This window comes from Trichomycterus rosablanca, chromosome 5 (assembly GCF_030014385.1).
Source record: "Trichomycterus rosablanca isolate fTriRos1 chromosome 5, fTriRos1.hap1, whole genome shotgun sequence".
Classification (NCBI taxonomy): domain Eukaryota; kingdom Metazoa; phylum Chordata; class Actinopteri; order Siluriformes; family Trichomycteridae; genus Trichomycterus; species Trichomycterus rosablanca.
Genome location: NC_085992.1, coordinates 15,895,851 through 15,911,933, shown reverse-complemented (window position 1 = coordinate 15,911,933; position 16,083 = coordinate 15,895,851). Strand labels below are relative to the sequence as shown.

The window sequence follows — 16,083 nt, the reverse complement described above, 5'->3', positions numbered from 1 at the left end:
TTAATTGAAGTTTTCAGGAGGTGGTCAGGAATCTGTACTGGACATAGAGATCCTCCACACAGGATTGTGCACAGGAACTCATGTAATTCCTCTGAATCACATGATCTCTATAATTAGGGGGTGTCTACATACTTTTGTCCTTAACAGTAGGTGTACACAATATTATTTATGTCTGCAGTGTCAGCATGATTCAACAGCTCATCACGAGCAGAAAAATGATGCCTCGGGCTACGTTACGTAGCTCTGCGGTTCAGACACGCTGCGCTGACATACCTGTGGGTGGGTTTTCTTTTTGTGACCTCCTTTCTCTGCGCTGATGTTCATGTCTGTTTCTATTACTGTGTTGGTGTGGTGTATGGATAGTGTGGACACATGAACTCATACTGTATGAAGTCTTACCAGAGAGAATTCTGTACAGAACCTTGCCATTTTCCCCCTCATCAGCATCCGTGGCCTGGACCTGTACACACACACACATAATGCAAATACATACAGGGATGAAACTAACATCTGCACAAAACACGGTAAAGAAAAAAAAAATACAAACCACAGGTTACATACACAAATACACACATATTTGAAAGTGTGCTAAGGTTAAAGGAGGGTATTTTTCACAGCCCAAAGCCACAAAATCTGTTTATTTTTAGTCTTGCTTTTAGACAGAGCTTGCTTTTATGTTTTCTATCATTGTCTAAAGACCTCAGCATTTGCTCATGGACAGATTCACATTCACCTCAGGATTTTTCTGATTAACAGACAGTTCATTCTTTCCTAAATTATCAATAATGAAGCTCCTGGTTCTTTATTATCATTATTATTTCTGATAAACTTCAGCGAAATAATCCTTCACTAAATTAGCAATAATAAAGCTTCTGCTTCTTTATTATTATTATTATTATTATTATTATTATTATTACTATTATTATTACTATTATTATTATTATTATTATTATTATTACAGTTATTATTATTATTATTATTGTTTTGTTATTATTGTTATTATTTCTATTATTATTATTATTGTTATTATTATTATTACAGTTATTATTATTATTGTTGTTGTTATTATTATTATTATTACAGTTATTATTATTATTATTACAGTTATTATTATTATTATTATTACAGTTATTATTATTATTATTACAGTTATTATTATTATTACAGTTATTATTATTGTTATTGTTATTATTATTTTTATTATTATTACTAGTATTATGATTATTATCATTCTGATCAACTTCACATAATTAATCCTTTATTAAATTAGCAATAATGAAGCTCCTGCTTTACTATTATTAGTATTATTATTATTACAGTTATTATTATTAGTAGTATTGTTATTATTATTATTATTATTATTTCTGTAATTATTTTATTTCTATTATTATTATTATTTTTATTATTATTATTATTATTATTACAGTTATTATTATTATTATTATTATTATTACTGATAAATTTAAAAAGAATGCTCCTACTTTTATTATTATTTTGATAACTTTCAGAGAATTCATCCATTTACTAAATTAGCAATAATGAAGCATCTGGTATTATTATTATTATTATTATTATTATTATTATTATTATTATTATTATTAATTATTATTATTATTATTATTATTATTATTATTATTATTATTATTAAATTATTTTAATAATTTAAAATATAAAATCGGGTTTATATTTTTAATTCACAGTTTGTTTGTTTTTTGGCTTTACTTCCCACCTGGCAATTTGTATTTTTTTTTTTTAGCCACTATAGTTAGCAGGTTGTCAGGACAACGTCAGCTTCACAATAGTAACCTACATCAGAGGAGGCGATGGGCTCTCTCCCAAACACACACACACACACTCAAACTCTCTCACACACACACACTAAGCTGGGGCCCTTCTTCAGATTCATTAGTTTTATAAAGACTTTCGGGACGAGCAAAAGAAAAAGGGGCGACGGGAGGAGGGCCAGGGCTGAAGACACGGAGAAGAAAGGGTCGGGGGTCACTCTCAGATACATGAATAATGTGGGTCGTACCATGTCGCATCCTCCAGGGGTCTGAAACTTTCCAGCATCGCTGTATTTTCGACAAGTCGCTATAAATGACAGTGTACCCAATTTAACAGAACACCACCAAACACTGACTTGTTGGAACACGAGGAGTTTGATTCTACAGCTTTGTCAGTTGCGGTGCTGAACGGCAAGTCAAAGTTGGACGAGACTGAACACACCCTCTCGGGCCTGTCTGTCTTTCTGTCCTCCATGCTTGCACTTCTTCCCAGCATGGAAGAAAGACAGAAGGAGGGAGCGCTGAAACGAGGACACACTTGAACTGCTGGTAAGTTGATTTTTGGGAATTTTGGGGTTTGGCATGGTGCTTCTTGACCATGTGTTGTTTTCACAGTGTACATTTCTGACAGGATGCTAATCGTTGTAGGAATATTACTAATTATGTGTTAATGATAACTCAAATGTTTACACACACTTGTAAAAGACGTGGATCATGATGGTGTTGGAATTTTAATGATTCCCAAAGTAAAAAAAAAAAAAAGCATAGCATTTGAATTCCTCATTCTTGACTACGATTGCAACTGCTGACTTCTCTGTGCCCACTCTGTGCCCACACTGTGCCCATGTTAATAGGCCTAGTTTGACAGCACCATTACAAATGGACAGTGATGGAACCAAGGTTTGGGAAGGACTTCCAAACTGTCACATTATGCGTAGAGGAAATTAGTCCAGATGGTCCGGTGTAATCCAGGTCTGCAATGAATTAAAGGCCATTGTTTACATTCAGGCAAGCTTTATGCTTTACATGCCATGGAATGTCAAACTCATTTTCACAGAGGGCCACATCTGCATTATGGTGGCCCTCAAAGGGCCGATTATGATGTATCTGGCTGTGATTGCAGTCTGCCTTTTAAGTCTTGGACAATTTGTTGTTTTTCTTGGTGGCTAAATTCTGTGTTTGGTGTCAAAATGCCAAATGAATACTGTACATTGATAATTATATCTACATTTATATTGTACTTCTTTACCACAGACACGGCCTCATAACAAGAGACGTACCGTTTTTTCTTCTTAAAGCACAAACTTGTATTCACTTTCCCATCTTTCATTAAATTACCTTCATTCTGCTTTAATTTTCTCTTCTTGTACATTTTGGGATTATTTGTAAATATTTCTCAACATCACTTGTTGGAAAACCACCTCAGTTAAACGCTGATGTAGAAACACTAATCTAGTGGCGGGATGCGGTCACTTTGTGGGTCACAAAATCGGCATGCAAAAGGTCCTGGGTTTGATCCCCAGGTGGGGTGGTTGTATCCTTTCTGTGTGGAGTTTGCATGTTCTCCCTGTGTCTGTGTCGGTTTCCTCCGGGAGCTCCGGTCTCCTCCACAACTGTTTTTGATAAACCTTGTGTACTGATGAATCTTGTGTAATGAGTAACTACCTTGTCTGTCATGAATGTAACTAAAGTGTAAAACATGACGTTAAAATCCTAATAATCAAACAAACAAACAATCGGCATGCATTGTAGGAGATGCAGTTTATGTACGATTTTACAGTGTATTTTAAGACAATCGTACATCTTTTAAGTTCTTGCGGGCCACACAAAAAATTACGTGGCGGGCCGTTTTTTTTTTCCCGCGGGCCTTGAGTTTGACACAGGAGGATCTGCAGCTTGAAACACGATTGTGTTTATTGTGTATTTCAGTTTTTATTAAGATCAGTTTGTGTTTGGTGTTTAACAAAGATACTGTGGAGGCTAAACAGCCACTGTATTTTACACAACTGAATTGGTCCGCATACTAGACTTGGAGACATGGTATAGCTTTTTTTTTTCAAAGCTGGATGCTCATCCTATTGCAACCTGGGCTTGGAACCAGCACTGAGATCACACTGACAATTGCACCTCCAAATATCTAAGCTGTTTGAGCCACTCAGCAACCCCCCTGACACAAGTGGTAGTGTGCTAGCGTAATTTACCACTGCACCACTCTAGGGTTTTTAAAATAACAGCCCCTAAATCCCTTTACCAACCAAAATAACAGCAAAAAGATACAGAAAAACCTTCACGATAACACTGACACAGTGATAACAGCCAAGAAAATACAGAATATTCATTTATTTATTAGCATTTTAATGTCATGTTTTACATGTTTTGGTTGCATTCATGACAGAGCAGGTAGTTACTGGTTATACATGATTCATCCATTCATGTCAAATAAAGTCATGGGCAATTTTGTATCTCCAATTCACCTGACTGCATGTCTTTAAACTGTGGAAGAAAATATGAGCTCCCAGAGCAAGGAGAACATGAAAACTCCACACAGAAAGGACCTGGACTGCCCTACCTGGGAATCAAACCCAGGACCTTTTTGTTGTGAGGTGACAGTGCTATCCACTGACATACACTAATCAGCCATAACATTAAAACCGCCTCCTTGTTTCTACACTCAGTGTCCATTTTATCAGCTCCACTTACCATATAGAAGCACATTGTAGTTCTACAATCACTGACTGCAGTTCATCTGTTTCTCTACATACTTTTTTAAGCTGCTTTCACCCTGTTCTTTAATGATCAGGACCCCCACAGGACCACTAGAGAGTAGGTATTATTTAGGTGGTGGATCATTCTCAGCACTGTAGTGACACTGACATGGTGGTGGTGTGTTAGTGTGTATTGTTCTGGTATGAGTGGATCAGACACGGCAGCGCTGATAGAGTTTTTAAATACCGTGTCCACTCACTGTCCACTCTATTAGAGACTCTTACCTAGTTGGTCCACCTTGTAGATGTAAAGTCAGAGACGATCACTCATCTATTGCTGCTGTTTGAGTTGGTCATCTTCTAGATCTTCATCAGTGGTCACAGGACGATGCCCACGGGGAGCTGTTGGCTGGATATTTTTTTGGTTGGTGGACTATTCTCAGTCCAGCAGGGACAGTGAGGTGTTTAAAAACTCCAGCAGTGCTGCTGTGTCTTATCCACTCATAACAGCACAACACACACTAACACACCACCGCCATGTCAGTGTCACTGCAGTGCTGAGAATGATCCACCACCTAAATAATACCTACTCTGTGGTGGTCCTGGGAGAGTCCTGACCATTGAACAACAGCATGAAAGGGGGCTAACAAAGCATGCATAGAAACAGATGGACTACAGTCAGTAATTGTAGAACTACAAAGTGCTTCTATATGGTAAGTGGAGCTGATAAAATGGAGAGTGAGTAGAAAAAAGGAGGTGGTTTTAATGTTATGGCTGATTAGTGTATATTGTGTGTGTGTGTGTGTGTGTGTGTGTGTGTGTGTGTTTATAGTGAATATAAATGTGCTCGTAACAATGAAGGGTTTTTCTAATGACTGAATTTGGCCTTTTCTGGGCATTTCTGACACTGTGGACCAATTTCACATCCCACTGTGTTTTTGTTAAATGGTTAAGCTGTGCTGACATTTACCAACACTGCTGAGCAGCAAGGCTGTGCAATTGGCAATCAGTGTTGCATAAGTGTGTGTGTGTGTGTGTGTGTCTGGAAGGAAATATTTTATCAGCCTTAATCTGTACTGATTTTCTAAGTATTCAAGCGTGAGCTTTTGTTTAAGCATTTCTTTAACAGGATGTAATTGCTTCAAATGTCAGCAGTGTGAGAGCTGCTTTAAAAACTTCTGACTCAGCCTATAAATCTTTTACACACATTCACAGAAAAAAGTCAAGAATGAAGCATGCTGGGAAAAGATTGTTTAGTTACAACAATGACTAAACCAGTGGAGGAAATAAATCTATAATAAAAACACTAGAAATTAAAGAAGCAAATTCAAAACCAAAACACAAAAAAATTAAATACATGAATTATTTATTAATTAATTATTAAAGTACAATGTATTAAGTAAATAAACAACAAAAAATATGAAACTTAAGTCAAGAAAATGTACTTACTAAATAAATAAAGCGCATGGATGGCAGTCAATTTTTCTAGCCATTCACATTCACATTCTTGGTACTTAGCAAACGCCTTTATCCTTTATAAGTGACTTACAGTACTGTGACAGTATACAATCTAAGCAATTGAGGGTTAAGGGCCTTGCTCAAGGGCCCAACAGCAGCAACCTTCTGATTTCTAGTCCAATACCTTAACCACTAGGCTACAATGTCCCCATAGCACTAGCCCACTACTGCTGGGATCCACGGCTGGAATCCCCACCCGTACTATCTGTCAACATAGTAGGTTATGTCTATAAAGGTATGGCTAAGGTCCTGTGATATATTGCTGCCCTGTTATTGGGTGTGTTACTGCATTGCACCCAGTAACCCGGACCCACGGTGATCCTGACCAGGATAAAGTGGTGGTAAAAACATGACAATGAAATTACATGATAAATAAATAAACAAATAATGTTATAAAACTTGTTTCTACACTCACTGTCCATTTTATCAGCTCCACACCATATAGAAGCACTTTGTAGTTCTACAATTACTGACTTTAGTCCATCTGTTTCTTTGCATGCTTTGTTCGCCCCCTTTCATGCTGTTCTTCAATGGTCAGGACTCTACTAGGACCACTACAGAGTAGGTATTATTTGGGTGGTGGATCATTCTCAGCACTGCAGTGACACTGACATGGTGATGGTTAGTGTGTGTTGTGCTGGTACGAGTGGATCAGACACCGCAATGCTGATGTAGTTTTTAAACACCTCACTGTCACTGCTGGACTGAGAATAGTCCACCAACCAAAAAAAATATCCAGCCAACAACGCCCCATGGCAGCGTTCTGTGGCCACTCATGAAGGTCTAGAAGATGACCAACTCAAACAGCAGCAATAGATGAGTGATCTACAAGGTGGACCAACTAGGTAGAAGTGTCTAATAGAGTGGACAGTGAGTGGACACGGTATTCAAAAACTCCAGCAGAGCTGCTGTGTCTGATCCACTCATACCAGCACAACACACACTAACACACCACCACCATGTCAGTGTCACTGCAGTGCTGAGAATGATCCACCACCTAAACAATACCTACTCTGTGATGGTCCTGTAGGGGTCCTGACCATTGAAAAACAAGGTGAAAGCAGGCTAACAAAGCATGCAGAGAAACAGAGGGACTACAATCAGTAATTGTAGAACTACAAAGTGCTTCTATATGGCAAGTGGAGCTGATAAGATGGACAGTGAGTGTAGAAACAAGGAGGCGGTTTTAATGTTATGGCTGATCAGTGTACATTCAATAATAAAAAATCTGGAATCCCCAGCCGGTCGAGGTCTACATAGTATAGACATAGCAGGTTATGTCTAAAGGGTATGGCTGAGGTCACATGATGGATTGCTGTTTTGTGCCCAGTGAATCTAACCCACCATGACCCTGACCAAAATAAAGCGGTGGTAAAAACATGACAATGAAATGATAAATACATGAACAATAGCAATGGCACAGTACATACACCGATCAGGCATAACTTTATGACCACCTAACTAATATTCTGTCGGTCACTTTTTGTTGCCAAAACAGCCCTGACCCTTCAAAGCATGGACTCCACTAGACCCCTGACGGTGTGCTGTGGTATCTGGCACCAAGATGTTAGCAGCAGATCCTTTAACTCCTGTAAGTTGTGAGGTGGGGCCTCCATGGATCGGACTTGTTTGTCCAGCACATCCCACAGATCTTCGATGGGATTGAGATCTGAGGAACTTGGAGGCCAAGTTGCTGTGCTCCTCAAAACATTCCTGAAGCATTTTTGCTTTGTGCATTATCCTGCTGAAAGAGGCCACAGCCATCAGGATATACCGTTTCCATCACAAGAAAGGGTGTACATGGTCTGCAACAATGCTTAGGTAGGTGTTAGTAAGGTGACATCCAGCAAGGTTTCCCAGCAAAGCATCACACTGCTTCCACCAGCTTGCCTTTTTTTCATAGTGCACCCTAGTGCCATGTGTTCCCCAGGTAACCGATGCACATGCAACAGGCCAACCACTAACAGATGCCGTGATGATGAGATATTCAGTGTTATTCACTTCACCTGTCAGTGGTCATAATGTTATGCCTGGTTGGTGTACAATCAATAATGAAAATAAAAAATACATAAATAAATAAAGAGAAAAAAGACCATGCTTTATCCTGGTCTGGGTCACAGTTGGTAAACACTGAGTACAAGGCAGGAATACCTTGGAAAGGGTGCCAGTCCATTACAGGGCCTCACCCCTTTCACCCAGCCAGCTAATATCACTGTTAAGATTCAAACCAGAATCACAGCAATGATGCGCTGGTGCAATAGACACTACTGCAAAACATAATGGTATAAAATCTAAATCAATACAAAACATTGAGACCTCAAAGCATATTTTGTAACAGTAGACAGGATTCATGTTTTTTTTCCCACCCACACTTAGAAAAACACCCACATCATGCCACATCCTGTCTAACGATCCTAAAAAACCTGCTTTATCAAGATCATACAAGCTTCTGCTCTTTTCCTCAGATTCGAACAACATGGACTCTGCCAACAACACCCTGAACTCAACCTTCACCCCTCTGACCTCCACCTTTCCTCTCCCTTCATCGAATATGTCTGGCCCGGTCTTTCCTGACCTTCATCACCCCGTGCCAACCATCATCATCACAATCTGCCTGTTCTTCTTCTTCGGTGGGTGCGTGACCTTCCTGGCAACGTGCCGCTGTTCCAAAAGGTGCAGAGTCTTCACTGGAGAAAGTGATTTCACTGAACAGACCTCCTCCACTGAGCCGCAGCTCAAACTGTGGAAGCGACTGGGCTCCGCACGGTACCCGTTTTCCACCGGTTCATCCTTCCGGAGACCTCCTCAACCTTCTGCGATGAGCCAATCCAAGCTGTCATTACGACTAGAGCGGGATCGGAATGACCTACAGGCACAGCTTACTATACCTTGCTTACTACAGTACGCTACTGAGATATGACTCCAAATACGCACTGTACTACAGATTCATACAACATTCAACACGTGTATATTAACAACCCAACACAAGGGGTGTGTTTGGAAATGTACTGAGCTGCCTTGCTGTCTTACTCCCTACACAGGCAGCTGCCTAAGTAGAGAGGATTCTAAGTTGTGCCGCACTGAATGCTGGTATTGCCTTCACTGCTAAGGCAGCATCGGATGCTCCCTCATTATTCTTTCAAAATAGCGTTCAGATTTAAGGTGCCTTAGTAGGGAGCATTTTAAGGCATCTAAGAATTCGAACAGCCTATTTCTCGGGAGCGCACGTAGGATGATTAAAAATGCTGTCTATGTAGAGAGCTCACTAGGTTTTCAAACACACCAAGGTCTTTTTTTTCTATTTTATTTATGCATTTTCTCCCAATTTAGTGTAGTCAATTTGTCTTCCGCTGCTGGGGGATCCCTGATTGCAGTCGGGGTGGGTATATTGCTGCTCACGCCACCTCCTTAGCGAAACCCTTTTTTACTAATCCTTTCTGCACAGGTGTGTCTCTATCTGCTAATCAGGGTCCTTACACAGGGTTTGAAGACCCCACCCGCATAGTCCGGTCATCCCGCATAGTCCGGTCATCCCACCCTAGCAGAAACGTGTCTGCTGCAGGCACTGCCAATTAAACCTGCTAGATGGCGCCCAGCCGACCGGTGGCAATGCCGAGTTCAGAATCCCGGCGCTGGTGTGCTAGCGGAATATCCCGGCACACCAGGTCTTGTACAAAATATGTACAATTAACATGAAGCCCAGGCTACAACTAAGTATCTATTGTCCTACAGAGATCACATTGCCAGCACCATTAACAAAAAAGCAGGAAAATGCAAAATAAATAAATAAAAAAGAAACAAGTAGTATTCTGAGTTCCCAAATGATTAAAAAGTGTCATTAATAAAGGTGATGCAACAGTGGTGAACATGCCTCCAACCCAACTTCAAATAATAAAATTCAAATCTCTATCTATCTATTTCCTCAGCTGCTCCCGTTAGTGGTCGCTGGCGGATTGTGATTCGCATTATTGATTTGCCACAGTTTTTTTTTTCCCCTTTTTTCTCCCCCTTTAGCACATCCAATTGTTCAATTTGCAACGTGCTTCCTCTCTGTCTATGCCGAACCCTGCCCTGACCGAGGAGATCAAAGCTAACCCATATCCCCTCCGAAACATGAACAGCAGCCAGATGCATTTTTGCCACCCACACATTTATGAGTTTGGCGCCACCTAGCGTTGCATGCAGAGAGACACACCCTAAGGGCACTCTTCCTCATCTCTTGCGCAGGTGCCTCCAATCAGCCGGCAGAGGTCACAATTGCATTCTGACAGAGAGAGACCCACATCTGGTTCTTTGTCCCACCCCCCAATCGTTGCTCCTGTCTACATACCATTCGATACCAGGTACTCAGAATCCAGCTCTGGTTGCAGCGTGTCTTTTTACCGCTGCGCCACCTGAGCGGCCTTGCCACAGTCTTTACACCGGACAATAAAGGTGCGAGTTCAGCCAAACACAAAAGTGCCGCCTAATGAGAGATTCATCAAATAAATGAACTATTTTGTGATTGGGTAAAACAGAAGATGCGGTTACTGCTGCAGAGGGAGTTTTTGCATTTCACACCACGGAGCATCACAACAGCTACAGATCAATGGACTGCACGTCTGCTTTGTTAAAAAGTATTTTCCTGATTCTGAAAGCATTTCCAAATGTGCGTACTAAGGCAGAGGACATTGTCAACACCGTGATAGCGCCACATACTGGCAAAATAGCTCTACTGATGAACTATTTAATTTGTTATTTTATTGTTTAAGGCCAAACGCTGAATGGAATAAGATTATCTGACCATAAAAGCATTTGTTAGTTGTCTTGTTAAAGAGTAGCTGTTTATTTATTGAAGTTCAATAACATAGTTGCATTATTGATCCACCCAGTGCAGGTGTCTGTTTGCCCTATGCTGCCATTTTACCCCAAGTGTCTTCTTTTTTGAAAACTAAATATGGTCACCCTATGTTTGTACAATTGCACACCACCCCAATACTCAGAGTCTGCCAAATGTTCAATATTTTATTTTATTGTGGTATATGTGCAGAAGCAAATTACATCTACAACCCACAGATACCAATTAACTGTTCACTTTTTGATGTGGTCCATGACTCATAAGCAAAGCAGGGTCAAAAAGGATGTCTAGCCACTAAATCAAAAGCCAGGAGTCTACCAAATATCAAATTGTGATGTGATCTGTGATTTTAGGCATTAGGCATCAAAGGGCATTAACAACCCAACCCAATAATTCTAAAGTGGTCCAAGTTTTTTTAAACTAAGCAGGGTCAAAGGACATCTACCCTCGAAATCAAGGCCAAAAGATATATAAGTGGTTTCATTTGGAAGTGGTCCATGACTTAATAGCTATGCAGGGTAAAACAACAACTACAATTCAACTTAAGACCCAGGGATCTACCAATGGTTTGAATTTGAATGTGATCTATGACTTAAACTCAAGACCCAGGAATCTACCAATAATTTAAATTTGAATGTGATCTATGACTTAAACTCAAGACACAGTAATCTACCAATGGTTTGAATTTGAATGTGATCTATGACTTAAACTCAAGACCCAGGGATCTACCAATGGTTTAAATTTGAATGTGATCTATGATTTAAACTCAAGACCCAGGAATCTACCAATAATTTAAATTTGAATGTGATCTATGACTTAAACTCAAGACACAGTAATCTACCAGTGGTTTAAATTTGAATGTGATCTATGACTTAAACTCAGGACCCAGGAATCTACCAATGGTTTCAATTTGAATGTGATCTATGACTTAAACTCAAGACACAGTAATCTACCAGTAGTTTGAATTTAAATGTGATCTATGACTTAAATTCAAGACCCAGGAATCTACCAATGGTTTGAATTTGAATGTGATCTATGACCAAACTTAAGACCCAGGAATCTACCAATGGTTTGAATTTGAATGTGATCTATGACTTAAACTCAAGACCCAGGAATCTACCAATGGTTTGAATTTGGTCTATGACTTAAACTCAAGACCCAGTAATCTACCAATGGTTTGAATTTGAATGTGATCTATGACTAAAACTCAAGACCCAGTAATCTACCAGTGGTTTGAATTTGAATGTGATCTATGACTAAACTCAAGACCTAGTAATCTACCAGTGGTCTGATTTTTTGATGTGACCCAGGACTTCAAATGGATGTGGTCCAGGTTCAAATGGTCCAGGTTCACCCACTCCAAGACCAAGAACTCTTAAAATACCTATTTTTTATGTGATCCAGGACTTGAGAAGCTAAGCAGGATCAAGCTTGTAAATGTATTGGACTCCATATTCTGAGAATTCTGTTTTCTGGGGTCGCAAAGGCCTGAGGAACCTCCAGAGGAACCTCATATTGATAATGTACATAGGTTAAATGTTAGAGTACTGTATGAATGCATTTTATGATTTAATACACATATCATCAACTGCTTTGTAATATATATCATCAAAAGATTTATGAATCTTCCACTCATACTAACATCAGATGACATGTATAACTAAAATGCTGGCTAAATATAATGTGTATTATGAAATAAAATGTGGATTCTGTTCCCCATTGTGGCTGCTTCTGCAATTTTAAGACTTTTAACGGAATTAGAATTCACTGGTTCCTTTACCATAAATGGTACCACTGGTTCTTATTAAATAACACAGTACTATGTGTTACATTACAAGAAACATGGCAAGCAGTTTGCTGTGATGAGTTATTTTAGTTTGTTTGTGAAATAACTAAAGTACTTGGATACACACCTGTAATATACTGGTTCCTCTTGGTATGTTTTCAAGAATGGTGGTCTCATAGCCGTTCTGAAGGAAGATGGGTCGGTTGTCATTAACATCCAGCACTTCCACGTAAACGGTAGCTGTGCCCGTCTTTCTGTCCCCAGCTGGACCATTGTCTACATGGAGAACAATTCAAAGAAATTTGGATTAGGATTATGTATACACTGTGTGCACAATTATTAGGCAAGTTGTATTTTTGAGGATAAATTTTATTATTGAACAACTACTGTGCTTTCAGTCAATTCAAAATGTTAATAAACCTTAAACCTGAATATTTAAGAAAGTGAAAGTGAGGTTTTGGCTTTCTTAGGAAAATAGCTACGTGTGCATAATTATTGGGCAACTATTAGTGTGCAGAATTATTATGCAACTAAATAAAAAACTAAAATTTTCCCATCTCACTTGTTTATTTTTATCTGTTAAAGTGAGAATAATAAACAAACAACTCAAAATTAACAAATAAACATTTCTGACATTTAAAAAAAAATCAGTGACCAATATAGCCACCCTTCTTTTCAATAACAGCCAAAAGCCTTCCATTCATGGAGTCTGTCAGTTTCTTGATCTGTTGATGATCAACTTTTTGTGCAGCAGCAACCACATACTTCCAGACACTGTTCAGAGAGGTGTACTGTTTTCCTTCACCGTAAATCTCCCGTTTAAGAAGGGCCCACAAGTTCTCAATAGGGTTTAGGTCAAGTGAGGAAGGGGGCCATGTCATTATTCTTTCATCTTTTAGGCCTTTACTGGCTAGCCATGCAGTGGAGTACTTTGATGCATGCGGTGGAGCATTATCCTGCATAAAAATCATGGTCTTCTTGAAAGATGCAGACATTTTCCTGTACCACTGCTTGAAGAAAGTGTCTTCTAAAAACTGGCAGTAGGTTTGGGAGTGGATTTTGAGTCCATCTTCAACCCGGAAAGGTTCAACTAGCTCATCTTTAATAATACCAGCCCATACCAGTACCTCCACCTTGCTGGCATCTGAGTAGAAGAGGAGCTCTGTGCCCGTTACTGATCCAGCCACGGGCCCATCCATCTGGTCCGTCAAGAGTCACTCTCATCTCATCAGTCCATAAAACCTTTGAAAAATCTGTCTTCAGATATTTCTTGGCCCAGTCTTGACATTTAAACTTATGTGTCTTGTTCAGTGGTGGTCTGGTTTCAGCCTTCCTTACCTTGGCCATGTCTCTGAGCACTGAACACCTTGTACTTCTGGGCACTCCAGGTAGGTTTCAGTTCTGGAATATGACAGCACTGGAGGATAATGGTTCCTGGTAGCTTTACGTTTGATTCTTCTCAAATCTTTGGCAGTTAATTTGCATCTTTTTTTTTTTTAACACATTTCTTTTGACCCTGTTGACTATTTGCAACAAAACGTTTGATGGTTCTGTGATCACGGCCCAATATCTTAGCAATTTCAATAGTGCTGCATCCCTTTGAAAGACATTTAAAAAAAATTTACTTTTCAGAGTCACTTAAATCTCTTTTTTGGCCCATTTTGCCTGAGAAAAAGAAGCTGCCTAATAATTATGCACACCTTAATATAGGGTGTTGATCTCCTTAGGCTACACCCTCCCACATTACACAAATACACAATACCTGATATGCTTAAATACAATAAGCATTCAAGTTTATACAGCTTGGAGTTGGAAAAGATGAATAAAAATTATGATATGGTCAAAATACTCACTTGCCTAATAATTGTGCACACAGTGTATATACACACAACCAATTCTTCTCATACAGATGTAAGGGGTGGCCTTGGGGCTAGGCGGACTCCAGACACTAGGGGTCAACAGTGAGCCAGCAATCAGGCCTAATGCACAACACCTGTGCACAGGCCTATAAAGAGACAGAGAAGCAGTCAGAACTTGCTGGGTCCTTGTCTCATGTGAGGAAACACACGCAGCCGGTAACCTGGGTGGAGGACTGACAACTGTCACCCTCACTCTCACCCTAATTTCTCTCTTGTGTCAAGTTTCTCTCTCTCGTGCAAAAGAAAAGAAATGTATATATATATACACTCCTGATCAAAATCTTAAGACCAGTTAAAAAATTGCAAGAATTTGCATTTTGCACTATTGGATCTTAAGAAGGTTCCAAGTAGAGCTTCACAATGCTAAAAGAAGAAATGGGTGCAAGAGACAAAAACTTTTAAGCAGCCAATTTATTGAAAACTGCATTTACACTCAAACATGCTTTTTTCAGCTGATCAAAAGTTTAAGACCACAGCCTTTAAAAGCCAAAATGTGCACAGAAATTTGATTCCATGTCATTTTCTGTCAAGTATTTACACTGTCAAGACCTCCTGATGGCAAAAGCAAAAAAGCTCACTGACTTTGAACGTGGTAGGATTGTTGAGCTTCATAAGCAAGGCCTCTCACAACGTGCCATCGCTGCTGAGATTGGATGCAGTAAGACAGTCATTTTGCATTTATTAAAAGACCCTGAGGGTTATGGAACAAAAAAGTCAAGTGGTAGACCCAAAAGCATTTAACCAGCGCTGAGCCGCAGGATCCGATTGGCTGTCCGTCAAGATACGGGACAATCCTCGACCCAAATTAAGGCCATTACTGGTGCTGACTGCAGCTCAATAACCATCAGACGGCATCTGCGAGGGAAGGGCTTCAGAAACAAAAAACGTCTTCAAAGGCCACGTCTTCTTCAACGCCACAAAATTGCCCGTTTGGACTTTGCAAGGGAGCACCAAACATGGGACATTGAAAGGTGGAAGAAAGTTTTATTCTCTGATGAGAAAAAATTTAACCTTGACGGTCCTGATGGCTTCCAACGTTACTGGCATGACAAGGAGATCCCACCTGAGATGTTTTCTACGCGGCACAGTGGGGGAGGCGCCATCATGATTTGGGGTGCTTTTTCCTTCAATGGAACAATGGAGCTTCAGGTTGTGCAGGGGCATCAAACAGCAGCTGGCTTTGTGGAGATGTTGCAGCGGGCATCCCTCATGACTGAGGGCCCTCGTCTGTGTGGTAACGACTGGGTTTTTCAACAGGACAATGCTGTAGTTCACAATGCCCGCCTGACAAAGGACTTCTTCCAAGAGAATAACGTCACTCTTTTGGACCATCCTGCGTGTTCCCCTGATCTAAATCTGAATGAGAACATTTGGGGATGGATGGCAAGGGAAGTTTACAAAAATGGACATCAGTTCCAGACAGTGGATGCCCTTTGTGAAGCCATCTTCAACACTTGGAGCAACGTTCCCACTAGCCTCCTGAAAACACTTGCATCAAGCATGCCTAAACGATTGTTTAAAGTGATCAACAAGC

General features: G+C 39.9%; 1 protein-coding gene across 1 annotated transcript in view; it reads right to left on the bottom strand.

Annotated features, from left to right (window-relative positions):
• The window catches only part of cdh23 (cadherin-related 23), a 399,105-nt gene that overhangs the window by 120,733 nt on the left and 262,289 nt on the right, over positions 1–16,083 (bottom strand). Inside the window, exons 26-27 of the mRNA XM_062994943.1 lie at positions 12,758–12,906; positions 400–460 (exon numbers count right to left, since the gene is read on the bottom strand). Coding sequence (XP_062851013.1) covers positions 400–460; positions 12,758–12,906 — 210 coding nt within the window. The remainder of the gene's footprint in view (positions 1–399; positions 461–12,757; positions 12,907–16,083) is intronic.